The sequence below is a fragment of the Sus scrofa genome, chromosome 14 (genome assembly GCF_000003025.6).
Source record: "Sus scrofa isolate TJ Tabasco breed Duroc chromosome 14, Sscrofa11.1, whole genome shotgun sequence".
Taxonomy (NCBI): domain Eukaryota; kingdom Metazoa; phylum Chordata; class Mammalia; order Artiodactyla; family Suidae; genus Sus; species Sus scrofa.
The window spans coordinates 124,579,183-124,605,998 of NC_010456.5; the positions used below are offsets into that span (position 1 = coordinate 124,579,183).

General features: G+C 48.7%; 1 protein-coding gene across 1 annotated transcript in view; it reads left to right on the forward strand.

Moving 5' to 3' along the window:
- The window catches only part of VWA2 (von Willebrand factor A domain containing 2), a 54,341-nt gene that overhangs the window by 1,763 nt on the left and 25,762 nt on the right, over positions 1-26,816 (forward strand). Inside the window, exons 2-8 of the mRNA XM_021073714.1 lie at positions 1,176-1,508; positions 4,490-4,557; positions 8,958-9,039; positions 11,065-11,125; positions 15,069-15,143; positions 16,444-16,577; positions 23,468-23,577. Coding sequence (XP_020929373.1) covers positions 1,176-1,508; positions 4,490-4,557; positions 8,958-9,039; positions 11,065-11,125; positions 15,069-15,143; positions 16,444-16,577; positions 23,468-23,577 — 863 coding nt within the window. The remainder of the gene's footprint in view (positions 1-1,175; positions 1,509-4,489; positions 4,558-8,957; positions 9,040-11,064; positions 11,126-15,068; positions 15,144-16,443; positions 16,578-23,467; positions 23,578-26,816) is intronic.

Consider the following 26,816-nt stretch of genomic DNA (forward strand, 5'->3'; position numbering starts at 1 on the left):
GGAAAGATGTGAAAACAAAATTGTCAATAGTCTTAGCAGATTGACATTTACAAGAGTGATGGGGGAGGGGCGAGAAAAAAATGATCAAATTGCTCTCCAGTCACTTTTCCTGGAGGGCAATTTGCTAACGCACCGAAAGCTTTAAATTGTACATATACCCCTATAGCCTACAAATTTACCTTCTTGCCGTTTATTCCAAGGAAGTAATTGGGCAAAACAAATATTTAATTGCATGATTGAAATTAATAGTGGACAGGTTAAGCTCCCTAAAACATTTTAAGTAGCAGCTAAAAGCCACAAAGACGTTAAAAATGGGACAGTGAAAGGCTGGTTATGATACAGTATGCATGGAATGAGATGAAAATAAAAGAATGATACTTGAAGAAGGAACACGGTAATGTTAACAGTAGTTATTTCTAGTGGGGAACTAAGTCTGGTTTGCTTATCAGTGTTTTTTGTTTGGTTTTTGGTTTTTGGTAATGGGCATCCATTATGCAATGACACTTTGACGAAGTGTAAAAACCATGGATCAGACAATTATGTTTCTTGAGTGCTTGCTGTGCACAAGGCATTGGGCCAGGCATTGGGCTATTTTGCTTTGTTGGTGTTTGAGTTTAAAAAAAGAAATCAAGGCACCTTTTACACTTAAAGGAAGATACTGGCAAAAAGACCTGTTTACTACCGCACAACTGCGATAACAGCACAGACAAGTAAACAGGGCAATTGCCATGACAAATAGAAACGATGCCAAAGTCAACATTTTCGCACGGGTCGGGGCAATAAATCCTGCAGAGTCTACAGCTGCTGGCACTGTGCTCCCCGGTGCACCGCCCAGGGGCTGGGCGACCTGAGCAGAGGTAAGGACCTTTGTTTATCTGCCAGCCCGGGCCAATGCGTGGTTTGAAAACGCGAGAGGAGCCGCAGGCTGGTTCCCAGAAACACTGCACTTCTCTTGGAAGAGCGACCCTAGCGGTCGGAACACAGGATCCGAGGTTGGTCCCTCGGTGAGGAACACAGGTGTCCCACGTGGCTCCCACCCGGGCGCCCCTCCCACGGGCCTGCAGCGCCCCCTGCCCGAGTCCCGCCGCGCCCTCCTCTGCCGCGCCGGCCCGGATAGGGACGGCCCGCAGCAGTCATCTCCGCGCCGCAGGAGCCCGCGCGCCCCGCGCCGCTAGCGGCCTCGGAGGGCGCCCCTTGCTTCCTCGAGCTCGCGGGACAGAAGACGACCGGTCCCCAGGCGCCCCTGCCCTGGGTGCCGAGACTTGCAGCGTCCGCATATAGGACACGGCGTCGGCGCGGCGGGGTTCTGCATTGTCCGCGCTGTGTTTGACCGCGGCCGCGAGGCCGGCGTGCCTTTCAGGCAAGCCGGGGTCCCGGGCAGAGTGCACCTGGCGTGCGCTTCCCCCGCGTGCAACCACCTTTGGCTTTCGAGCAGCCGGTGCGAGCCCGGGTGCGGCCCCTCCTGTGGTTCCCAGCACGAGCGCCGAGCGGAGGGCCGCGGACTGCAGGTAAGAAGAGGGCAGCGGCTCGGTGGCTGTGGGTGGAGGAGGGGGCCACGTATCACACCTGATCTGCTTGGCAAGGTCGCCAAGCAGCCCCCAAACCTGGGTGGGATTTTGAATAAAGGCTGTGGAGGCAAGCTTAAGCCTCCTCCTCCCACTCTACGGAGCATATGCAGGTGTTAAGGTCACTCCTATTCGGTTTTCCCCAGCGCGGTCTCTGCAAAGCACAGCCTTAGAGGGGCCCACTGCCCTCAGAGACTTGCCCTTGACCTGTGGTAAGTCCAAGAGATTTATCCTCCAGGGTGATGGCACTTGCTGGAACCCTCCAGCCCCCAAGTCTGGCCACCTGGCCCAGCCCTGCCTCCTGCACTTTTCCAGTTCAAGGTGGGCCCTTCTGCTGCCTTCTGAAACAGGAAAGGAAAGGGGAGGGTCTAATGGCACTTGAGAAACTTGCCCAGGGGGCATGAATTTAAAAATGTGGTGGCCACACAGGCAGAAGAGAAGGGAGGAGAGCACCTTTCTGCCCTTGCCTTGTGGAATCAGTGGCCCCTCGCACCCATAGGGATGCTGTGCAGTGTGTTTGTTGGTGTCTTGGAACTGAATAGAATCTATAACTTTCCGATTACACAGACCTTTAATTTAAAAACAAAACTTCTTGAAGCTCTAAGTGTTTTATGAATTGAGGTCTGAAAAGTCATGGTCTGTTTTGCTTCCCCTGTGACATGTTAACAAATGTGCATTTATTGAGAAAGTCGGAAAGAAAACTCAGGTACTGCTGCAGTTGGCAAAGGCCTCTCGGGAGTTAATTTGTAAAGGCTGCTGGCTTTCAGCCACCTGCAGCTGTTCTTTCCTATGGCCGATGGGGTACAGATCTCCCCGAGGCGGTTCTGGGATATGGCCCTTACTCATCTTTCGTAGAAATCCGGTTCAGAGCCATCTCTTAATGCGTAAGAATTTCCTAGGCTGTGTAAGCTCCCCCCCGCCCCCCCCCGACAAATCTCAGAGGGCCAAACCTGTCTGTTTGACTGAAAACCATCAGTGACATATTTTTCTTTAAATCTGGTTTTGGGTCTGTCATCCAGTGCTTAGACTTGCTGTTTCCCCTCCCCTTCAATAGGCTTAGGTTCCTGGAGTGAATTATAGTCCGATGCCCATGTTTTTACAGATGAGAAAACTGAGACCCAGAGAAGGTTGAAGACGACTGGAGGGAGGATGGGAGCGCCTGCCTGCCAGGAACACTGACGCCTGGGTTTTTAATGAGCTTCCTAAAGAGCACAGGCATTAATTGGGAGGTGATGACATTGAGGATAAACTACTGGCGAAAACGTGAAAGCCTTTTGTTAAGAGTGTGCCCACCAGGTGCGCATCTTATGGAGCAGTTTCACTGCATCCCCAACACCTGGGAGGGTGCTGGGCACAGGGCAGGTGTTTAATAGCTTTTATTGAATAAGGTAAATTTCATATAATGATCAGTGGAAGAGTCAGCAGCACTATGAGGTGTTTTAGAACAGTGGCCCTCACACTTTGGTACTTCACAGATCAGTAAAAAAAGAAAGCTGTTTTAATTAGGACTGTAACAGAATTACTATTTTTTTTTTTTTTTAATGTTTGGCTGCGCCTGTGGCATATGGAGGTTCCCAGGCCAGGGATCTAATCTGCACCACAGCAGTGACCCAAGCCACTGCAGTGATAACATTGCATCTTTAATCTGCTGTGCCACAGGGGAACTCCCAGAATTCCTCATTTTTCATTTCATCCCACAAGGATATTTTTTAATGAATTTTTATGAAAGTCATAGTTGATTACAGTGTGCCAATTTCTGCTGTACGGCACAGTGATTCAGTTATACACATGCACACACATCCTTTTTTGTATTCTTTTCCATCGCAGTCTATCCCAGGAGATTGGCTGTAGTTCCCTGCGCTACACCGTAGGACCTTATTATTTATCCATTCTAAATGTAATAGTTTGTATCTACCTACCCCAAACTCCCAGTCCATCCCTTTCCCTCCCCCCTCCCATTTGACAACCACAAATCTGCTTCTGTTTTATATATAGGTTCATTTGTGCCATATTTTAGATTTCATATGTAAATGATATCATATGGTACTTGTCTTTCTTTTTCTTTCTTTCTTTCTTTTTTTTTTTTTTTTTTTTTGTCTTTTCTAGGGCCACATCTGCAGCATATGGAGGTTCCTAGGCTAGGGGTTTAATCGGAGCTGTAGCCGCCGGCCTACGCCACAGCCACAGCAACATGGGATCCGAGCCACATCTTCGACCTACACCACAGCTCACAGCAACGCCGGATCCTTGACCCACTGAGCGAGGCCAGGGATTGAACCCACAACCCCGTGGTTCCTAGTTGGATTCGTTAACCAGTTAGCCATGACGGGAACTCCCTGTCTTTATTTTTCTAACTTCACCTGGTACGATAATCTCTAGTTGCATCCATGTTGCTGTGAATGGCATTACTTCGTTCTTTTGAACAGCTGAGTCGTATTCCATTGTGTATATGTACCACATCTTCTTCATGCATTCCTCTGTGGATGGACGCTTAGGTCGTGTCCATGTCCTGGCTACTGTGAGTAGTGTTGTTCTGAACATAGGAGTGCATGCATCTTTTTGAATTGTAGTTTCCCACAGGGATATTTAGAAAAAACTAAAACAAATCCCTCCCATCATCTACAAGGCTATTTATTGGAGGTCTTTGAGGACCCTGCACAAGGGAGGCTCTAACCCATACGACGCCTCTGCTTTAGCTGCTCCCAGAGCCAGCAGGCCAGGACAGCTGAAGACCCTTGAAGTTCCTCCCTTTAGATCACTCTTTCCGCTTCTAAACAGCTCCCGCCTGCTTCCTCTTCCCACTTCCGCCCTCAAAACTGCCTGCCCGGCTTCACTAAACATGACGGCCATCCTCATCCCTCACTTCCTTTCCTGACCCCGAGTCCCTCCTCTCAACTGGATTTCTCTGATCTCTGTTTCGGCAGCTTTGCCCTGGCCCCGAGGAATTCTGCACTCACTGTAGTCTCTCGATCCCTGTCAACAACCTTTCCAGGTAAGTAGGACAGGTAAAGTCACCCCTGTTCCTGAAAGGAGAATATCGAGTGACCAAGTGAAGGAATTTACCTGAGGGGTTCACGCTGACTCCCGACATCAGATTGGTGCTCTTTGCACTCCAACTCTGTACCATAAGCTGCTCATCATGTCTGTCCTGGTCACGGCAGAGGACCCGGGCCCAACTCCAAACTTGTGATTGACCAGATCTTTGACCTTGGGCTCCAAATTCTCTAAGACCATTTTGTCACATGTAAAAGTGGTCCTGATCATATCTGCCCTGTGGGGTCTGAGTGTAGTTCAGTGACATGAATATGTTAAATGCAGTGGTCATCTTTTAACACCATGCACTTAGTCTTTTACCATTGGGGGGAGACTTTCACACACTGTTTCCCTGGATCTTTACAACACTGTCAGTTTGTGAGATGGGTGAATGAACTGAGGCAGGAGCAATGTTGCTGCTTGCAGCGTCTCCGCCCCTGCCCTGCCCTGGTTAGAAGGGGGCCAGTCTGGAATTCTTGGTCAGGACTTCCAGTCCTGTGTGTGCGCGTTCCAGAGTCCCATGGCAGTGAATTTGGGTCCTGTACAATTTTAATAAAGGATTTTTAAATAGCATCGAAATAAACATCAAAATCTCTTTTGGCTAAAAGTGCTTTTTAGCAGGTGTGGCAGGTTTGGGAAGCCTGAGATTTACGTCCCATCTCCCACCTTTCTCCCCAACCATCCGGGGTCTAAAGAACACGTTCTTTGTCCCCCAGTGCTGATTTATGGTTGCCAGACTGTTGAGTTCTGAAACTTGGTGATTCTGTGAGAAGGAGCATGACTTGCCCAGAGCAACGTTTAAAGCACTCTTCGTGCCTCCTCAGGCGAGAACCGTGCCATCTACTTCCCTTGACTCCCTGGGTCTGAGCCAGGGTTTTGCCAGGTGGCCAAAGGACGGCAAAAGACTGCAGGCTTCCTGGCTGGAGACTTTTACCTCCAGTTTTAAAGTCTTCCTGCTCAGGTGTTGACTGTTCTTGTAAAGGGTTCAGCTTTCCATCCTGCTGATGGGAGAGGAGGCTGCCAAGGGCTCATCTGATAGTCAGGGTTGGAATTGCATTTTGTAAGGAGGTGGACGTGGCCTCTTTTTGCACCCTGCCTTCATTTCATTTCCAGTCCTAGAAGGGAGGGTGGGAATGGTCCTGCAAAACTGCCTTCAACTATGGTAGCCTTGTTTGTCCTGCCTTTCTTCCTTTCTCACGGGAAACATAATCCCCAGGTGATTCAGAGTGCACTGTTTTGCGGCACCAGGCAGAAAGCCTCACTCACCTGCTGTCCCGGTGCTGCCAGTGCCGTGTGGAACCAGAATTCGAAGGCAACCATCAGATAAGACTTAGAGCTGAGGGGCATCTAGGGCCATGTGTGAGAACCCCCAGAAGCCAGGAACAATGTGTGGGGTTCGCATGAGTAATGGAACAGAAAGGAACAAGTGGGATGTGCCAAGCCTTGTGTAATGGAAGAGGCTAGACCAGGTGTACCTGGGAACGGAGGATCTGTTTCTCCCCCAGGATTGCAGATCACTCCCAACTGCTTTGAACAAGAACACAGAACATTCTGGAAACCTCAGGGTTTGTGCTCAAGTGTGGGAGTTGCTGACAGATGTTAGTGGATGGAAGACTGGCAACAGGTGGGATACAAGGTAGATTTTTTTTTTTCTTTTTGGTCTTTTTAGGGCCATACCCATAGCATATGGAAGTTTCCAGGCTCAAGGTCGAATTGGAGCTGTAGCTGCCAGCCTACACTACAGCCGTAGCAACATGGGATCAAAGCCATGTCTGTGACCTACAGCACCGCTCATGGCAATGCTGAATCTGGAACGCACTGAGTGAGGCCAGGGATTGAACCCATGTACTAGGTGGGCTCGTTAGGTGGCAGATTTTTAATTGTGCTTCTGTTCCTCTATCCTGCTCCCCCAGAATCAGGAAGGTGACAGATTGAACAGATTACAGGGAGACCAGAAGAGAGTCAGATCCAGTGACTAGCTGCTGACCTGGGGCAGAACACTTTGCTTCTCCATGTCTCAGTCTTCTCATCTGTAAAATGGGAGTAATGCACCATCACAGGCTGGCTGTAAGGATTAGGAGAGAGAAGACATATAAGCAGCAAGCCAGGAACTGGGCACTTGAGTGAGGAATTGCTCACTAGATGGTAACAGTTGTTGGTTTTTACTGTGGAATTCGTCCTTTTAAGAATCTTTTTCAGCTATAAGATGGTATTTAGAATGTTGGTTTGGTATTGCGAGAAAGTTTTGCTGTGTGAGGTGGGAATAAACTGAATATTTGAGGTGCTTGGGTGGGAATAGATAGTAAAGAGTGCTGTGAACCCATGACAAGCATTTTTTTTTTTTTCAGGGCGCAACCACAGCATATGGAAGTTCCCAGTCTAGGGGTTCAATTGGAGCTCCAGCTGCCAGCCCACGTCACAGCCACAACAGTGCCAGATCTGAGCCACGTCTGTGACCTACACTGTGGCTCATGGCAACCCTGGATCCTTTCACCCACTGAGCAGGACCTGGGATCGAACCAGCATTCTCATGGACATTAGTCGGGTTTGTTTCTGCTGAGCCCCAGCGGGAACTCCTTTGACTAGCATTGAGATAACATTAGTTGCATTTATCTTGGTGTAAAGGAGGCTGCAGTGAGTGCAGCCAGCCCAAAGGTTCATCAGGAAGTGATCCTTGAGCCCACCTGCCAGAAGTATTCTGATGCTCGGTGTATCTACCCAGCAGGTGTGTTTCTCACCTCCTCTGTGCCAGGCACGTGCAGCTTTCTGGGGCTCCCGTGGAGACTGAGACGTAGTCCTTACTCTTCCAGGCAATTGCCACCTGACCGGCAGGTTAGATGGGGCAGTTTCAGTGTAGGCTGTGTGACACAGAGGATTGCGTTGTGGCGGGGGAGGCGCGGGGGAGGGAAGCGCTGCCGGGGTTTCAGAGTCAGCACCACCGGAGCCAAGCACTTATGGGAGGCTTCTGATTTCTTAGATTTGCAGATTGCCAACATATTTTTTTTTTTTTTTGTCTTTTTTGCCATTTCTTGGGCCGCTCCTGCAGCATATGGAGGTTCCCAGGCTAGGGGTTGAATTGGAACTATAGCCGCCGGCCTACACCAGAGCCCTGCAACCTACACCACAGCTCATGGCAACACCGGATCCTTAACCCACTGAGCAAGGCCAGGGATCGAACTTGCAACCTCATGGATCCTAGTCGGACTCCTTAAGCACTGTGCCATGACGGGAACTCCAACATAATTTTTTTTTTAAATGAACAAAATCTTCGGCGACTCTGGAAAAACATTCACTTGGGCAAGCAGAGACACATGACAGAGCAAGACAGGTCTGCTTTGGTCTGTCACCTAGTGGAGGGAGGGGTGCACCTTGCAGTAGGTACCTTCTGTACCTCCTTCTGCCTTGTCCTCACAGCAGCCTGCCCAGGCTGCGAAAATCCTGGCTTTGTAAGAAATTAACAGGCCTGAGCCTCAGAGTCCTGCATGTGACCAAGGGCTGGAGCTGTGACCCCAGACGACCATTCTGAACCTCAGGACTAGAGGACATCGAGAAACCCTGTCCCTCTGCCTGTGCTGGCCTGTGTCCCCAGGCCTCCTCACCCAGGCCTGGCCCCCAGGTGCCAGGTGGGGACTTGTCTTGTGTGGAGTAAAAGGAAAGAAAACAGGTCCTGGGGAAAAGGAAGGCCTGTCTTGCTGTCATGTGCTGGAGGCTGGCAGCAGGCAGGTCAGCCCTCATCAGCCCGGTTCCTCTCTGTCTGCCTTTCTCCCTTTGCCTGGGTCTGGGAGTGCCTACCTTCCTCCCTCTTCCAGGATTGAGTCTCCCATTCTCACTTTGATTCAATCAGGATGCAAAGCCTCTGATTCGCCTAAAGCACAAAGGCTCTTCAAACAGTTGGTTTCGTTTGCTTCAGAAATGTTTTGAGGCGTTCCCGTCATGGCGTGGTAGTTAACGAAACTGACTAGGAACCATGAGGTTGCAGGTTCAATCCCCGCCCATGCTCAGTGGGTTAAGGATCTGGCGTTGCTGTGAGCTGTGGTGTTGTAGGTCACAGCCTCGGCTTGGATCTGGCGTGGCTGTGGCTGTGGCGTGGGCCAGCAGCTACAGCTCCAATTAGACCCCTAGCCTGGGATCCTCCATATGCCATGGGAGCAGCCCTAGAAAAGGCAAAAAAAAAAAAATATATATATATATATATATGTGTGTGTGTGTGTATAAATATATATAAAAAAATAAAAAATACATATATAAAAGAATGTTTTGAAATCCAATGAGCTGAATAAACAGTGGTGTAAGGTCTGACCATCATAAGTCTGTGATGGAGGGGAGATCAAAAGGGAATTTTTTTTTTTTTTAAGCCAGAAGACAGTTGAGGAGCATCTGGTCCCACCTCCCCATCGTGCAGGTGAGGAACCTCAGCTCCCTTCAGCGTCGCCGGCGTCAGGTGAGAGGCGGGGTCTCTGCATCCAGGGTGCAGGCTCTCTGCCACCATGGGGCAGGGGTGGCTCCTGCCTGTCAGGGAGTCACAATGTGCCGGCTCAGTGTGGGTGGCATTCAGGGCCGTGACTCAGGGATCCTGGGCTGACCTGGCCTCCGGGAGTAGCATGGTTGGAGGAAAGTGTGTGTTGGATTAGAAGAAGCCTGAGAGTTGAGCTGTGTCATCACCCAGGACCCATCCCCTTCTAAGCCTCAGTGACCCCTTTTCTTTTTTTTTTTCTTTTTTGGCCACCCCACGGCATATGGGGTTCCCTGGCCAGGGATCAGATCTGAGCTGCAGTTGTGACCTACGTTGCAGCTGCAGCAGCACCAAGTCCTTAACCCATTGTGCCGGGCCAGGGATTGAACCTGGGTCCCAGTGCTGCAGAGATGCTGCAGATCCTGTTGTGCCACGGCACGAGCTCCCCCAGTGACCCCTTTTGATCATTTCTGAGGTGTGTGCACTCATTCACTGAGTCTCCTCTTTCACACTATACCGCGCCCTCTGAGGGTGGGTGTGCAGGCACTGTCCATGAAGACACACCCACCACCATGAGTTGTTCTGATTTCCTGCAGTTCCAAATGAGGTCTGGCAAAAGCACTTCCTAAACACGAGTTAGGTCATTTTTACTTTTTCTGCAAATCATTTGAATCTACATTTCCCCGGGTAGCTCGGATTGTCAAGGCAGCCATGGCTCTCAGCCTGGTCAGCAAATCCTCTGAATTCAGGGTCAAGTTCTGTTTTGTTCCTGCAGCTGGGAGGTGTGTTTTCTGTGCCCAGGCAGAGGTGCAGGTGCATCAGACAAATAAGACAATTCCTTTTAGTGCAGGTTAAGTTCATGGCACGTGCCTGAGTTGCTGAGGATGACAGGAGGCTCCTGCTGGGTGTTTTGGAGAAGTGGTGTCCCTGGGGGAGGTAGGGAAGAGGGCGAGGGGCTAAATCCATAAATGAAGATGGGGCTTCTGCCTTGCCATCCACAGTCTTTTTTTTTTTTTTTTTTTTTTTTTGGCTTTGTAGGGCTACACACGTGGCATATGGAGGTAGGTTCCCAGGCCAGGCCAGGGGTTGAATCAGAGCTGCAGCTGCTGGCCTATGCCAAAGCCATAGCAATGCCAGATCTAAGCCACATCTGTGACCTACACCACAGCTCACGGCAACGCCGGATCCTTAACCCACTGAGCGAGGGCAGGGATTGAACCCACAACCTCATGGTTCCTAGTCGGATTCGTTTCCACTGCGCCATGATGGGAACTCCACCATCCACATTCTTAGATGCAGGAGGCTGGCCCTTATTTAGGATGTTAAAGGGACTTGGCCAGCATCAGGTTGCAGAGAGTCTCCCCGCTCTGTGCTGCACACTTGTGCCCATCCCCCCTACTCACTTCCCATCCGTAACATCTCCCTCAAAAATTGATAAGTTATCAGGCCCCGTGGAACTGAATTTTACCCACACTGAAAGCATCATTAGGCAACAAAAACCTTGACAAAATGCTTTTGTTTCTTCCTCAGCCATGTTATTTTTTTGAGGTCATGTAGACAGTACAGGCTGGGTGACCTTGCTAGATTTTGGAAAATGAACACCTAGAAATCGAATCTGTCAGAATCTAACACCTTGTGAAGAAGTGAGGGGCTGCGGGAGGGGCTTTCCTCGGGGTCACCTGGCTGGTCAGGGCCCAGCCTGAGCTGGGACACAGCGCACCTTGCCAGAGTCTGTGAAGGAGCTGGGGTTTTGGGGGGGCAGGTGTCTGGGGAAGATGTTAGGCTGTCCTTTAAAATCAAAGGCACTGGCATAAAGTCTTCCAGGGCTTTGGGGATCTGAGTCTTCCCCAGGCCGCCGTCGTTATCACGGCGAGGAGCAGCCTCTAGGGTCATATCTGTGCCCTGGGAAAGGCTGAGCCATTGTCATCTTGTTTGGTGTGGTGACTGTGAGCTCACAGAATTGATTGCTGATGCTTTTTTTTTTTTTTTTTTTTCCTTGTCCTGGTCCTATAGTTAAATCAGCATGCCCTCTTTCCGTTGTTGGAAGCCATCTGCATTTTCCTGTTTGCTGGAGGTAAGTTTTCCTGGGCTGGGGGTGAGCTGTCACCACCTGCCTGTTCTCTGGAGCCTCGGGAGATAGGAGAGTGGAGGAAGGGTGTGGTTGCTCAGCCCAACTGTCCCCTCTCTTGAAGCCATGTGGGTGGTCATTGTGACACAGTAGCTTCATGGCCAAGGGATGGGGGGAAAATGACACAGAGCCTAAATGGGGTCCCTGGAAGCCCAGGCACAGGAGAGGTTCTGTTCCACCAGCAGTTCTTTGTAGCCTGCCTGGTTTATAGAGCACTTGATCTGACCATCCCTAGGTTGTTCAGGGGAAGCCCAGAGAGGCTGTGTGACTTGCTTGGGGTGACACAGCTATCAGTAGCAGGGCTGGGATGAACACCCAAGCCCCTCCCTTCCAGGCTGCTCCACCTCCCCCCCCCCCACCGCCACCGCCCGACTCTGGGCTCCTCTGGGGAGACAGGAGTGTCCCTGAGATCTCGCTCTAAGCCCTGGCTCTCTCAGCTGTACAATGAAAGGGTTTAAGGAGAGGAGTGATTCTCAGTCCTGCCAGCTCTTAGCACCACCCATCCCCCCAGCACACTCAGGTTCTGGAGCCCAGGTAGGTGGTCCTCGGAAGTGTGGGCTGACTTGGCTGGGAGAGGAAGCAGCAGTTCCATATGCAGTGGCTCCCTTTCCACGGTAATTTCCTCAGAGTCCTGAGGTAGTTTCACAGGGGCACAGTGGGGATGTCACCCAGGCACCGCTCCCTAACACCTGGCATCTGCCATAACGCTGAGCATGTGGTACAGTTAAAAGAGCCAGGTCACCTCTGCTCTCGGAGCTCCTCCTCCCTCCCATGCAGGGACGATGGCTGCTAGTCGCCACCTGGAGAATGTGCAGCTAAGACATTTAGTATTTTCATATAGGACCTTAGGGATTCCTCAGCTCCTGGGCCCTTTGCCAATCTTTCATGGGCTCGTTCAGGAAAGTTTAGTGCCTCCCTGCTTTGACGACAGGGTCAAGGATGTGAGCAGTTTTGTGATTCATTTGGTCAAATTGTGCAGAGGGCTGGGCTGGGCTCTGGGAAGGACAAGTGGAAATCTTCCCGCCCTCGGGGAGCTTCCGGGGGAGTGGGCGCTCCTGGGGGCACCGCTGCATCGTGGGATGGGCTGCAGTGGGGTCCCACGAGTTGGCAAGATTTGATAACATATGGATGCAGTGAGGCAGAAAGCCTCCGTTTTCTGGAAGACCAATTTGCTGAATTAAGGCATGTTTATCGTGTTGTTTTGGGGTTTTGGCAAGGGGAAGCGTTACCCCTGCCTCTGTCCCAACATCTGTTGTCTTTTATGGAAGGGGAGGAATTTTCCCCTTTAATTCTGTCTGCTGTAGTTCAGGGCTTGTTTCTGCCTCTGGTGGCAAAACGGCAGTGGCCGACTCTTCAACCTCATGAAAGATACGTATTTGTCTGACAGCATTTGACTGTGGAGCTAATGGCTGGTTCAGCATTTTCGGCCTAGAAGCATCTTCTCTGCAAGTAGAGATTGAAGGAAGGGCATGTTAGGTGAGCGGAAAGTCCAGGTTAGGGTCGGGGGAGAACTAGACACTGGTTTGGTTTGTTATCTGGGGACTGGCGAATGGGCAGAAGCCACAGAAGGTGGAGCTGGGACCAGCCGATGGGCAGCCAACTAATGAACCAGAACTTGACATTATTTTTTTGGCCTTTTCTTCCAGCTCTCTCTCCTGGCACTGGCAAATGCCCCAGAGCCCACCTTCCCTTCTATTGTACGAGTCCTTCCCCGCCCCCAGCTGGCTCCCTCTCCTCTCCCTCTTTCCCCAGCAGCACCCTCATCTCACATTCCTTCTCCTGCCCCCCCCCCCCGGGCCTGGCCTGCCCCTGGGCTCTGCCCACCCACTTTGTGCCCTCTGTGCTTATCTGCCGGACACTGATGTTTATAAGCACCTGCACGTACACTTCTGATATTGACCACGTACAGCAGGCTTTTCCAATCATCCCTCCAAAGGGCACCTCATTGTCTTCAGGGCTTTCATGGTTGGCTCGCTGTTCAGTACTCCTGGCGTGTTAACCTGCCCTCAAAATTTATTTTGTAAATGTTATTACCATTTTACTGGGAATCATAGAGGAGAAAAAAAAAATACGTCCATGAACTTCCTACCCTGACTTTTTAGCCCTTGTTCATATGAGTTGAGCTGGTTGAATGTATCAGTGATTACTCGTGCCCTGTGTTCTTGGGTATTTGTCATCACCAGTGTTCCTCTGAAGCAACATTGGAGGGAGTGTCTTGGTGCTCATTTTCTCTTCTCTCTCTCTTTTTTTTCCCTGCTTTTTAGGGCCACACCTGCAGCATATGAAAGTTCCCAGGGTAGGGGTTGAATCGGAGCCACAGCTGCCAGCCTATGCCCTGCACCGCAGGGATCTAAGCCACGTCTGAGACCTGCACCGCAGCTCACGGCAACGCCAGATCCCTGACCCACTGAGTGAGGCCAGGGATCTCATCCTCAGGGATACCAGTCAGACTTGTTTCGGCTGCGCCACAGGAGGAACTCCTTCTCTTCTCTAAAATTGTTTTTCCTTTGGATCAACTCCTAGGTGTGATACTATGGGGTCTATCTAAGGATGTGAGCATTTTTATGATTCTTAATTCATTTGGCCAGATTGTTATCCAAAGGAGTGGTACCAGTTTAAAGTGCCACCATGGGAAAAGGTTTTCCTGGTTTAACCTTTCTCCAGTTGCACTTTTTTAATCATTTATTATATATATATATTTTTTTTGCTACTGTACAGCATGGTGACCCAGTTACACTTACATGTATACATTCTTTTTCCTCACATTATGTATTCCATGATAATTGACTAGACAAGAGTTCCCAGTGCTACACAGCAGGATCCCATTGCCAATCCATCCTGAAGGCAACATTCTGCATCTATTTACCCCAAGCTCCCAGTCCCTCCCACTCCCTCCCCTTCAGCAACCACAAGTCTCTTCTCCAAGTCCATGATTTTCTTTTCTGTGGAAAGATTCCTTTGTGCCATATATTAGATTCCAGGTATAAGTAATATCATGTGGTATTTGTCTTTCTCTTTCTGACTTACTTCACTCAGGATGAGAGTCTCTGGGTCCATCCATATTGCTGCAAATGGCATTATTTTGTTCTTTTTGATGGCTGAGTTGCATTTAAATTTAGAACTGACTATCTAAATTTCACATTTAAAAGGGTATCCAGTTGAGTTAAATTATTTTGCCACCTGTTGGAAAAATTTCCCTTGTGCTTTTCTATGCATTCTATTTCTTCTATGAGTCATCCATTCACATCCGAGGTTAACTTTTAAGACAGGGAGCTGCACCCTGAGGGGCACCCAGTTATTATGTTATTATGCCTAACCTGGGAGGAAGCTCATCAGACTCACAGGTTCCTGTATACTCTCTGTAAAAAATGAAAACTTTTCATTTTTGTCTTCAAGATACCCAAATTTATTTATGTATTTATTTACTTCTTTTGCTTTTTAGGGTCACACCTGTGGCATATGGAGGTTCCAAGGCTAGGGATCTAATTGGAGCTGTAGCTGCCGGCCTACACCAGAGCCACAGCAATGTGGGATCCAAGCCACACCTGTGACCTACACCCCAGCTCACAGCAACGCCGGATCCTTAACCCACTGAGCAAGGCCAGGGATTGAACCCACAACCTCATGGTTCCTAGTCAGGTTCGCTAACCACTGCGCCACACTGGGAACTCCAAAATACCCAAATTTAAATCAGAGATACCTGACAGAAGTGGGGTGACAGGGTTTATTTATGTTATCTATCTGGTAATTTTGAAAACATGTTACCATTCAACTCCTCTGCATTGCTCTTTCTTTCTTGTTACCTGCTTGTTCTGGTCACATAACGTGGGGACTAAGACTCCTCCCCTCCCCACCTCGTAATGACAGCTTCTGGGGTTTTCTCTCCTAGCGCCCCCATCCCTCTCTCTCCAGGAAATCCACGTAAGCAAGGAGATCGTGCGGAAGATTTCAGCCGCCAGCAAAAGTAAGTCCACGTTTTACTCGACCCTCCAAACAACCCACTTCCGCCTCTGTGTGATGGATCCACGGGATGCCGTGTTACTCTGGGGACGCCACGCCACGCCTCTCCTTTCGTGCTGTGGCCCGTATCATTGCCCCACACAGGAGCCGGACCGAGTTCCTTTCCTGGGTAGAAACCCTAGGAAAATTCCTGTCGCCAAGTCTCTTGGCGTGTGGGTCAAGGTCTTCCGTGAGGTGACCACCGTCTCCCCAGCCAGCCTCGTCTGCTGCCATATTCCTTCCACTCCTCCCCACTCAGCATCCCTCCGCATGCTCAGGCCATGCCCACCCTCTCAGAGGCCCTGCAGTCCCTTCCCTCCTGGAGACCCCCCCCACCACCCGGTGCTACTGGGTGGCACCTTCTCCCTGGTGCTTCTCTGACTTCTGCTCTCTGGCATCTTCATGGCAGGATGACAGAGCTTGGACTCTGGAGCCAGACAGCCTGGGTTTGACTCCTGGCTTCAGGAAAGTTCCTGCATTTCCCTGTGCCCCGCTCTGCTCATTGTCGCCTATGGGAACACGAATTGTAAATCTACCTAGGGTGGGGGTGGGGGGCTAGGGAGCTGACACCTAAAGGGTACAGAGATTCCTTTTGAGGAGGTAGAAAATGTTCTCTATTTGACCATAATAGTGATAGACTATATCAGTGACTAGACTAAAAGCCATTGAAGTGTGTACTTTAAATGGGTGACTTATATGGTATGTGAATGATATCTCAGTGTAACTGTTGAAAGATAAAAATCACCTATCTCAAGGTGGTTATGAGAAAGAAATACATCAGTACGTATAAAGTATTTAAAGCAGCACCTGGTGTACAGGAAAGAAGCAGTCAGTGCTGGTTATCATTTCTTAGACTCTTAGGTGATGCAGCCTCATGTACCAAGGTGCCTGGCTGTGTCCCAGACGCGATCATGACCCCCAAGGGCAGGAACCCCGGCTCTTGGGTATCTGTCACTGGCCTGGTAGCCCCTTCCTTTCCTATGGCTCAGTTAGTGTTGTCGAATTAGGCTCTCCCATTATTACACAGATGCTCATATACAGTCCTGTCTATGAACCTCATGCCCATGGTAGGTATGTGCCCCTCACTGCACAGGAGGGCCGCCTCTGGCCCAGAATTTCTCCAGTGTTTATCTCCCATTATGACAAGAGGCGCTTGGCCCACCTCAAGATTGTTTCCGCCTCCACTCTGCTTTGGGAATAAGATCTTCTTGGGACCAGACTGCAGGGAAGCTGGTTGTCACCCTTTCTGTCCCACCCTCCTCTAGTGATGTGGTGCTCGGCAGCGGTGGACATCCTGTTTCTGATAGATGGCTCTCACAGCATCGGCAAAGGGAGTTTTGAAAGGTCCAAGCACTTTGCCATCACGGTCTGTGAGGCTCTGGACGTCGACCCCGCAAGGGTGAGTGCACGTCTCTTGACTTGGTGTTAGGGCGTCTTTGGTCGCAAGTGACAGAAATCTCATCTTAAGCAGAAGAGGGCATTAACTGGCTTGTGGAAGCAGGAAGACCCAGGGGGTGAATCCTGTTTTTAGGCACGATGGGATCCAGGAGCTCAGTCCCTCTCCTTTTCTCCTCTTATTTTGCTTTCTTCTGTTGGCTTCCTTCCCAGGCAGATTTTCCCTACATAGCAAAGTTGCCCTATAGCGTCTTTCAAGTTAGTTACTCTGCGAGAAAGAAAGTGGACTTCTTTCCCTGGAGAGCTCTGATTGGGTAGATATAGGTCACATGACAATCCCTTGACCAATCACAGGAGTCAGAGGGAAAAGATTGTCTAGGCAGACCTGAGTCGTGTGCTTGTCCTCATCCTTGGGGTTGGGGAGGAACACTTGGATTTCTCACTAGAAAGAGAGGGTGTGTTTGCATGACAGTGGGATGGGGAAAGCATGCTGGCAGATTAAAACGACAGCTTCCTCTAACGGCTAGGGTCTTCATAGCTGAAACACAGCTCCTTACCTTCTCTGTGCACTTGAAAGGAACAGCCCCTGCCTGATAAATCCAGCTGGTCTCTTCATCTTGTTCATCCTGGTTCTAGATGAGAAGTCTTAAATATCAGTAGCGTGTGCTAGCTGCAGCTCTTGTTGGTAAAGGGGGCATTTTGGAACAACTCAGTAGAAAAACGGGCAGTGAACGCAGGCAGTTCCCAGAAAATGAAACACAGGTGCCCCTTTGATGTAAGAAAAGATGCCCAATCTCACTCAATGTAATAGCACATCTTCGGCTGATGTATCCCATTTTCCACTTAACTGGATTAGCAAAAATCTGAAATTTTGTGTGGTGCTCCACTGGCAAGTATGTAGGAAACTGGTGTTCTCATGCAGTACTGGTGGGAATGTACAGCCTCTCTGTGGGGAGACTCTTAACAGGGCCCATCAAAATTGCAAAGGCTTGGACCCTTTGACCCAGTACTTTATGCTATAGATAGCCCTACAGGTGCAAAATAGTGCACATACCAAATTATTCCTTGCAGTGTTGTTTGCAGTCATAAAAGATTTCAGGCAACCCAAATGTCTGCTCACAGGGGACAGGTAAATACATTATGGTGCCTTCATATCGTGAAACACGGGGCAGGTGCAGGAAGTGAATGAGGAAATTCTCTGATGGGGAAAGACACCAAAACAAATTGAGTGTAAAAAGTTAGGTATAGACGGCATGTGGAATATATTATTTTTTATCAAAAATAGAGGGAGCTGAAAAGGGTCTGTCTCTGTATTCGCTCGTATGTACGGGAAGAAACCCCGGAGGGATCTGTGAGAGGCTAAGAGCAGTAGCTTCCCGTTGAGGGGGAGGGGGTAGGAACTGAACACATGGGGCCCAAATCCAGGGGGAGGCTCATGAGTAGAAACTTTTTAATGGGTCTTGAACCATGTGAACTGACTTAAAAGTCCACTAAGAATTTCAGAAGGGTATTTTGGTCTGGAAAACTATAATTCCTTGAATTAGGGACTGGTCACAATACAAGATAAGGAAGTGGTTTTCCAAGATGACGTTGCTGGGTTAATCCTAGAAAAACCTCTCGGATTTAGGAGGAGAAGTGGCTTTCAACAAGGGCCAGACTTTCTCCAGAATGGCCTAGCACCTGGGGAGGGTGAGCATGTTCGAGACCTCAGGCTGTCTTGCACGGTCAGAGCCAACATCATTCCGTCTAAGCATGTAGAGCCCACACGTTCCAACCACAAAGTCAGCCCATCGCAGCCCCTCAGAGGCTGGGGGCCAAGGACTGCTGAATCTGTACCCTCCTCCTTACAGGGCCCTGCTTTTATAGTCTTTTGTCTGTCAGGGCCACACCCGTGGCATATGGAGGTTCCCAGGCTAGCAGTCCAGTTGAAACCACAGCCACAGCAATGTGGAATCTGAGCTCCATCTGCAACCTACACCACAGCTCATGGCAATGCCAGATCCCCAACCTACTGAGCAAGGCCAGGGATCAAACCCACATCCTCATGGATACTAGGTGGGTTCATTAACCACTGAGCCATGATAGGAACTCCAAGGGCCCTGCTTTTAAAAGGAAGTGATTCCCTGTGAAGTTTTTCTAATTTTTTCATGGAGGAAAAGATCGAACACTGTTGACCTTGGCATGGATGTAGGATGTCCTGAAATGGGTAGACTGGAGCACCTGGCAGATGGCAGGTTGGAAGAGAAGAATCATACAGATTATTTCTTTTTATTTTTCATTTTTATTTTTTGATTTTTTTGTCCTTTTCTAGGGCCGCACCCGCGGCATATGGAGGTTCCCAGGCTAGGGGTCCAGTCGGAGCTGTAGCTGCCAGCCTGTGCCAGAGCCACAGCAATGCCAGATCCAAGCCGCGTCTGTGACCTACACTACAGCTCACGGCAACACTGGATCCTTCACCCACTGAGCAAGGCCAGGGATCGAACCCACAACCCCATGGTTCCTAGTCAGATTCGTTAACTGCTGAGCCATGACGGGAACTCCCGAAGAGCTGTACAGATTCTTAGAGAATGTTTTACAGATGAAGAAACAGACTCAGAGAGGCCATGTGACTGCCAGGGTCATGCAGCAGTCTTAGAGGAGCGTTAATTGTGGAAGAACTGGGGCTCTTGTCTTTCAGCCCAGGGCTTCACATTCTGCTGTCACAATCGCATAGCACGTGGACAGCTGGCACTGTGGCGGTATGGGTGTGCGTGCGTGCGTGCGTGCGTGCGTGTGTGTGTGTGTGTGTGTGTGTACATGGAAGTGGGGGCTGCTGATGGAATTCAGCGTCCTTAAAGAGAGGGTGAGAAAAGCATGACAAGAAAACTTCGGGTGCTGCTCTTGGGAGCAGCTACTCTGACCCATGGGTCCCCAGAACACAGGGAATTTAATCTCAGTGTTGCCGAACCACATCTAGAATATGGCATTTTCAGGTTAAATATTGGCAAACCAACAGTGCCCACAACAAGAAGACAAAACAATGAGAGGCCTGGACATTCCCATATGAAGGAACTTGATGTCATTTTCATGGGAATGAGGGTGCCAAGTGAATCCACTGTGTTAAGAGGACAGAGTCTGGTGTGAGTTATACTTGGGCTCGTCCTGAGAAAACATTCTGGCAGCAAGGCTTGTGGAGCAAAGGAGTTGTTTATTCCATGAGCAAATGAGCACCTCCACCTCCGAGCTGCTCAGACTTGCTGGAATTGCTAGCAAAGGGTTTTTGCATTCGGGTGATTTCAGGTGGTTCAGTCTGACTTGTGGCTTCAGGTCTTCTGGTTTGCTGCTGCATTTTCGTGTCATTGTCTTGTTACCTCCATACACAAGGGATTTGATTTGCACCTTATTTTACTTGCCGGGAAGAAATTTTCAAGTAGCTGTAAAGGAAAGCTTTTTATGGAGGCTCTGCTCTTGAGGTGGATTGAAGGTGTTTGAAGTCTCCCTCTGGACACTTAAGCTGAGAAGTGCACTTCCTGGCTCTAATATCATGGTTGTGGCAGAGTGATTACAGTGTGGTGAGAAATCTGGGCGGGCTTGCTTCTGAGCATACAGTAAACTGAAGATAAAAGGTACCCATTTTGTTCCTAAACTGCCAATTAAATTAAATGCCTAAACTACTGACTTAGGCTGTTTTCCATCTTGTTTTGTTTTGAAGTTGGCTCCTTCCTGTTTAATTCAAGTAAATACACCCAGCTGTTGGTCTCAAGGGCGTTTTTAAAGTCATTAATTCACATGGTTAAAAAAAAAAAAAAAAAGGCAGTGAAAAGTCTCCCTCCCATCCATTTGTTCAGCCCCCACACCTGCTCTCCTGAGCATCCTTACAGAATCCCTTCATGCAAATACAAGCAGTATGAATGTATAGTCTAATTTTTGCCCTTTTTATACACACTCTTTTATCCCTTGCCTTTTTCTCTTCGTGTTCTCTTGAAAGTCTTCCCATCTCTAGGTAGATAGGTAATACAGGTATTAATATAGGCATATGCCCTTTTTTGTTTGTTTTTTAGGGCCATACCCATGGCACATGGAAGTTCCCTGGACTAGGGGTCAACTCGGAGCTACAGCTGCCAGCCTTTGCCACGGCCACCACAGCAATGTGGGATCTAAGCCGTGTCTGCCACCCACACCACAGCTCACAGCAATGCCAGATCTTTGACCCACTGAGCAGGGCCACGGATTGAACCCATATCCTCATGTATACTAGTCTGGTTCATTACTGCTAAGCTACAACAGGAGCTCCCATATATCGTTTTTAATAGCTGATTAATGTTCCATTGTAGCAGTTTACCAAGGTTTAATTAGCCAACCCCATACTGATGGGCATCTGCTATAACAAATGTATTGTGAGCTTGTAAAGACATCATTTCACACATGGGGAAGTATAGTTGTCGGATGAACTCCCAGTGGTTCCATGCCATAGTAATTTTCAGTAAATATTGATAAATTACCATCTATGGATGCTAAAACATTTATGTTCTTACAGAAGTGTTTGAGAATACTAGCTTCGCCCTGCAAACTTCATATCTGGCTTTTTGCTGCATTTCAACATGACACAGTCAAGCATCTTTGCTTATTAAAGACGCATTTTTATATTTCCTGTTCTCTGATCTCTGTTTATATCCTTTGCCCATTTTTCTATTGGATTGTTGGTCTTTTATATGTCAATTCCTAGACACTCTTCATGTGTTTGGGAAATTAACTGTCTCTGACATGAGTTGCAAATAATTTTTCCTTTTGTTTTCATTTTTTGGTTGAATTATGGTATGTTTGACCCTGTAGAGTATTTCTTCTTGTGGTCAGATTGATCAGTTTTCCTTCACAGTTTCTGGATTGCAAGTCATAGCAAGGACTTTTCTACTTTGAGGTTACAGAGGTATTCTCCCAATTTTTCTTCTAGAGCTTTTATGGTTACATTTTTCACATGTAAATCTTGAAACCATTTGCAGTTTATCCTTTGTTCTTTGGCGGGAGGCTCTCCTGTTGTTCTTTCTGACTAGACCATGTTTTTCCTACTGGTTTGAGATGCGTGCTTTATCACATGCTAATTTCAACGGAGAGGTCTAATCGGGAGCTGCAGCTGCCAGCCTATGCCACAGCCACAGCAACGCCAGATCCGAGCCACGTCTGCGACCTACACCACAGCTCACGGCAACGCCGGATCCTTAACCCATTGAGCAAGGCCAGGGATCGAACCCGCAACCTCATGGTTCCTAGTTGGATTCGTTAACCACTGAGCCATGACAGGAACTCCAGAAACTCATTTTTGGAATTCTGTACTACTCTGCTTTCCAGTGTCCATCTTCCCCACATGCCCATCCAGGACTTATGTTTCTTCCTACCTAAGATGCCCGATGGCTCCTCCTCAGAACCTCCTGTGGGAGGAAAGTCCAATGGGCCGTGCTCGCTGGGAGCAGGTGCAGCCGGTCTGGTGTGGCCAAGAGCTTTGTTGGGCTCCCAAGCACCAGGCCTGCTCAGGGCTCAGCAGTGAAGGAATTCACAGAGCAAGCAAAAGTCAGAGTCATTGTTTAAATATGACTCACTTGTCACATTTGCAGTCCTGGCCAGAGAATAGTAACTGAGAACGTAGTTTCTCCAGAAGTTTTGAGGGCCAGTGACTGGGTATAGGGGTTAGGCCCTCAAGATGAAACTTAAATGTTTGAACTCGTCTCTACTTGACACATGCTTTTTTTTCTTTCTTTTTCTTTTTCTTTTTTTTTCTTTTTTGGTCTTTAGGGCCACACCTGTGGCATATGGAAGTTCCAAGGCCAGGGGTCAAATTGGAATTTCAGCCACCAGCCTACACCCCAGCCACAGTGACGCAGCTTCTGAGCTGCGTCTGTGACCTACACCACAGCTCACAGCAACTCCGGATCCTTAACCCACTGAGCGAGGCCAGAGATTGAATCTGCATCCTCGTGGATACTAGTCCAGTTGGTAACCCACTGAGCCATGGGGGAACTCCCGGCACAGGCTCATCTTAAGGGTCCAGAGAATGACTTTACTCAGTTTCCCTTCTCTGGTTTTGCAAGGCATTGGATTTTCTCACCTGGCCCTCTGAATTAGGATGCAGAATCTGGAATCACCAGCAGTTCTCATTCCCTCTGCTGCAGCTCCAATATTGCTTGTCTCCCAGTTAGAGAGCTGCCTGTCCCCCTAGTCTGACTGTGGCCTGGAAGTCTGAACCTTCCCCTAGCTTGGCAGGAGCAGGCCTGGAAGGGCTGCTCCCTCAACCAAGGATGGGTGGATGGTGGCTACGATTAGCCATGAGCCACCAATGATGGTGGCTGTGTTTAGCTTCTGTGATGTCCCTGGTTGGGGGTTTTGCTGAAGGCCTGTGCTGGCCTCAAAGAATTCATAACTGTAACTGAGCCTTAGTGAAAATCACAGACAATGGCCAGGCTCCCTTTCTTATTAGCTCTGGGCCAGACATATCCTCTGCCTTTTGGTATTTTTGTATTTCTCTAGCAATGATGTGGGTATGAATAGCATCTCCGTGGATGGAATGAAATAACGGGTCGAGGTGCTTAAAACAGCGCCTACCTCTGGGAGGCAGTCAGGAAGTGAGCAGAGACCCTAAAAGCGCTCACAGCTCAGTCCAGAGAGCTGTCAGAACAGAGGCCCAATTGTGGAGGGCAGGGCAGGGCAGGGCAGAGCCGGCGGATTTGACTGTCTCCTTCCAGATTCTCCTTCTGGCCTTTGGAACTTCCTCTTAGGGAGATGAAAGAAATACCACCACTGGTATTTGTGAGTGGGCAGGAGGCAGGGTCATTAACCTTTCTCATTAACCCTTCTCATCTCCTCTTGGGGATGTTTGTGACTCGACCCCGCTCTCGGCCCCTGGCCCCCTGTCTCCCACTGCAGGTCAGAGTGGGAGCCGTCCAGTTCGGTTCCACTCCTCGGCTGGAGTTCCCCTTGGATGCATTTTCAACCCAACAGGAAGTGAAAGCAGAAATCAGGAGGATGGCCTTCAAGTAAGTACGATCAGGGTTGGGATGAAGCTGGCTGCCCTTGGAATTGCCTTTCAAGGCTTGGGCCGCCTCTTGACCTCACACAGAGTGAGAATTCCCTTCTCAGGGCTGCCCCTGATCCTGACACATTGATGTCCCGGGTGGAAACTTAAATGCGAGTTTAAAAAAAGGCAGTATTTCTTGTTATTGTATGGAGTCGTCGGTGGCCTGAGAGAATGGGCTCGTGAAGGTGAAGATGGGCTAAAAGTGTGGGGGGGGGGCAAGAACCCTAGGTCCTTCTCCCAGTTCTGTCCCCGGTGACCAAGCAGCTAGAAGGATTCAACACACTTCTCAGAGCCTTTTTTTTTTTTTTTTTTTGGTCTTTTGAGGGTTGCACCCGTGGCACATGGAGGTTCCCAGGCTAGGGGTCCAATTCGAGCGACAGCTGCCGGCCTACACCAGAGCCACAGCAACGCCAGATCCGAGCCGCATCTGTGACCTACACCTCAGCTCACAGCAACACCAGATCCTTCACCCACTGAGCAAGGCCAGGGATCGAACTCGCAACCTCATGGTTCCTGGTCAGATTCGTTTCCACTGGGCCATGACGGGAACTCCAAGCCTCCTTTTTTTTTGATCTGGAAAGAGTAAGCGCTCCTCATTACTGAGAGTGCTTGAAAAATGGAGACTAGCTGTTTGTGTGCTCACACACGTACACACCCTATAAGTATATATAGATAGTGGGTCATAGTTTTACTCACATTCTATGTCGGCTTATGTGTATATATGCACGTACATATGTGTGATACATATATTTTGTGTATGAATATTTTTATGTGTATCCTATACACACACACACACACAGATATATGGATAGGAGTGTGTGTTATACATATACGTGTACACACACACACACAGTGTTCTTCATAAGCCCTCGCGGATGAACTTGCTGGATCCTCTGTGGTCCCTGCTGCCCCTTGCCGTAGTGTCTACTGAAGTCCCACTCCAGTCCCTAGTGCCAGCCGTGTTTATTTTATGTTGGAGTATAGTTGATTTACAATGTTGTGTTAGTTTCAGGTATGCAGCCCAGTGATTCGCTTATACACGGACATATAGCCATTCTTTTTCCGCGTCTTTCTCCATACAGGCTATTACAGAATATTAGCAGAGGTGCCTGTGCTATGCAGTAGGCCCTTGTTGATTATCTCTTTTATATGTAGTAGTGTTTATATGTTCATCCCACACGCCTCATTTATCCTCCCCCCACCTTTCCCCCTTGGTGATGATAAGTTTGTTTGCCAAGTCATGAGCCTCTTTCTGTTTGGTAAATAAGTTCATTTGTATCCTTTTTTTAAGATTCCACATATAAGTGATATCATAGGGAATTTGTCTTGCTCTGTCTGACTTAGTGTGATCATCTCTAGGTCCATCCGTGTTGCTGCACGTGGCATTATTTCATTGGTGTTTGTGGTGGCCTGTCATTCCATAGTATGTACATACCACATCTTCATTACCCATTCCTCTGTCAGTGGACACTTAAGGTTGCTTCCATGTCTTGGCTGTTGTAAATAGTGCTGCTCTGGACTTTGAGGTGTGTGTGTATCTTTTCGTGTTTGGATTTTTTCCAGATAGATACCCAGGAGTGGGATTGCTGGATGATATGGTGGTTCTATTTCTAGTTTTTAAAGGAACCTCCATACTGTTTTCCATAGTGGTTGTACCAATTTACATTCCTACCAACAGTGTAGGAGGGTTGCTTTTCTCCACACCCTCTCCAGCATTTTTTGTTTGTAGACTTTTTGATGCTGGCCATTCTGACTGGTGTGAGGTAGTACCTCATCGTGGGTTTGATTTTCATTTCTCTAATAATTAGCGAGATGGAGCATCTTTGAATGTGCTTCTGGCTATCTGTATGTTGTCTTAGGAGAAATGTCTTTAGGTCTTCTGCTCATTTTTGATTAGATTGGTTTTTTTTTGAAATTGAGCTGCATGAGCTAGCTATCTGTATGTTTTGGAGATTAATCCCTTTTTGGACACTTCGTTTGCAAACATTCTCTCAGACCCTTATGTAGGTTGTCTTTTACCTTTTTTGGGGGGAGGGGGAGCTTTTGTCTTTTTAGGGCCATACTCGTGGCATATGGAGATTCCCAGGCCGGGGGTTGAATCGGAGCTGTAGCTGCCTGCCTTCACCACAGCCACAGCAACGCGGGATCCAAGCTGCATCTGTGACCTACACCACAGCAATGCTGGGTCCTCAGCCCACTGAGTGAGGCCAGGGATCGAACCCCTGTCCTCGTGGATCCTGTTGGGTTTGTTAACCACTGAGCCATGTTGGGAACTCCGGGTTGTCTTTTACTTTTGTTTATGGTTTCTTTTGCTGTGCAAAAGCTAAGTTTAATTAGGTCCCATTTGTTTATTTTTGTTTTTCATTACTCTAGGAGGTGGATCCAAAAAAATATTGCAGCAACTTAACATCAAGGGTGTTCTGCCTATGTTTTCCTCTAAAAGTTTTATAGTCACCGGTCTTACATTTAGGTCTTTAATCTATTTTGAGTTTATTTTGCAAAGGCCGAAGCTGTGAGATCCATTTATCAGCCTCAGGCCTCTCTCTGTAGGCCCCCCGTGCTCTCAGTAGTACCCACACTGGGCACAGCAATCTCAGGCTGTTTATCTTTCCTTTCCTCTGCCCATGGGTGCTCTGAACAGAATGAGGGGCAAGTTATTTATAAGAAAGTTCAAATAAAAAGCGTATTAATATTTTTTTTAGGAGTTCCCGTCATGGCTCAGTGGTTAACGAATCCAACTAGGAACCACGTGGTTGCAGGTTCGATCCCTGGCCTCGCTTAGTGGGTTAAGGATCCAGCATTGCCGTGAGCTGTGGTGTAGGCCAGTGGCTACAGCTCCAATTCGACCCCTAGCCTGGGAACCTCCATATGCTGTAGGAGCGGCCCTAGAAAAGGCAAAAAAAAAAAAAAAATTTTAAATGATATTAATGTACATTGACCTTTCCCTGTTTCCTTGGGGCCTCCAAGAAGAGTTCCTATCGAGAACAGTGGTGGCCTCGCTTCTGTATCGAGGCCCTAAGCACACTGAGCTATACTTGTCAACGTGGATCTTTGGTCAGATGGTCTGAGTCGGAATTGCCTAGGGAGTACGTTCAAGTGCCTGGGCTCTCCCAGATCGACCACATCACTCTGGGCAGTGCTGCTTGGAATCTGCACTTCTAAAAGGTCTCTTCTCTCTGCCTCCCACCCTCCTGCCCT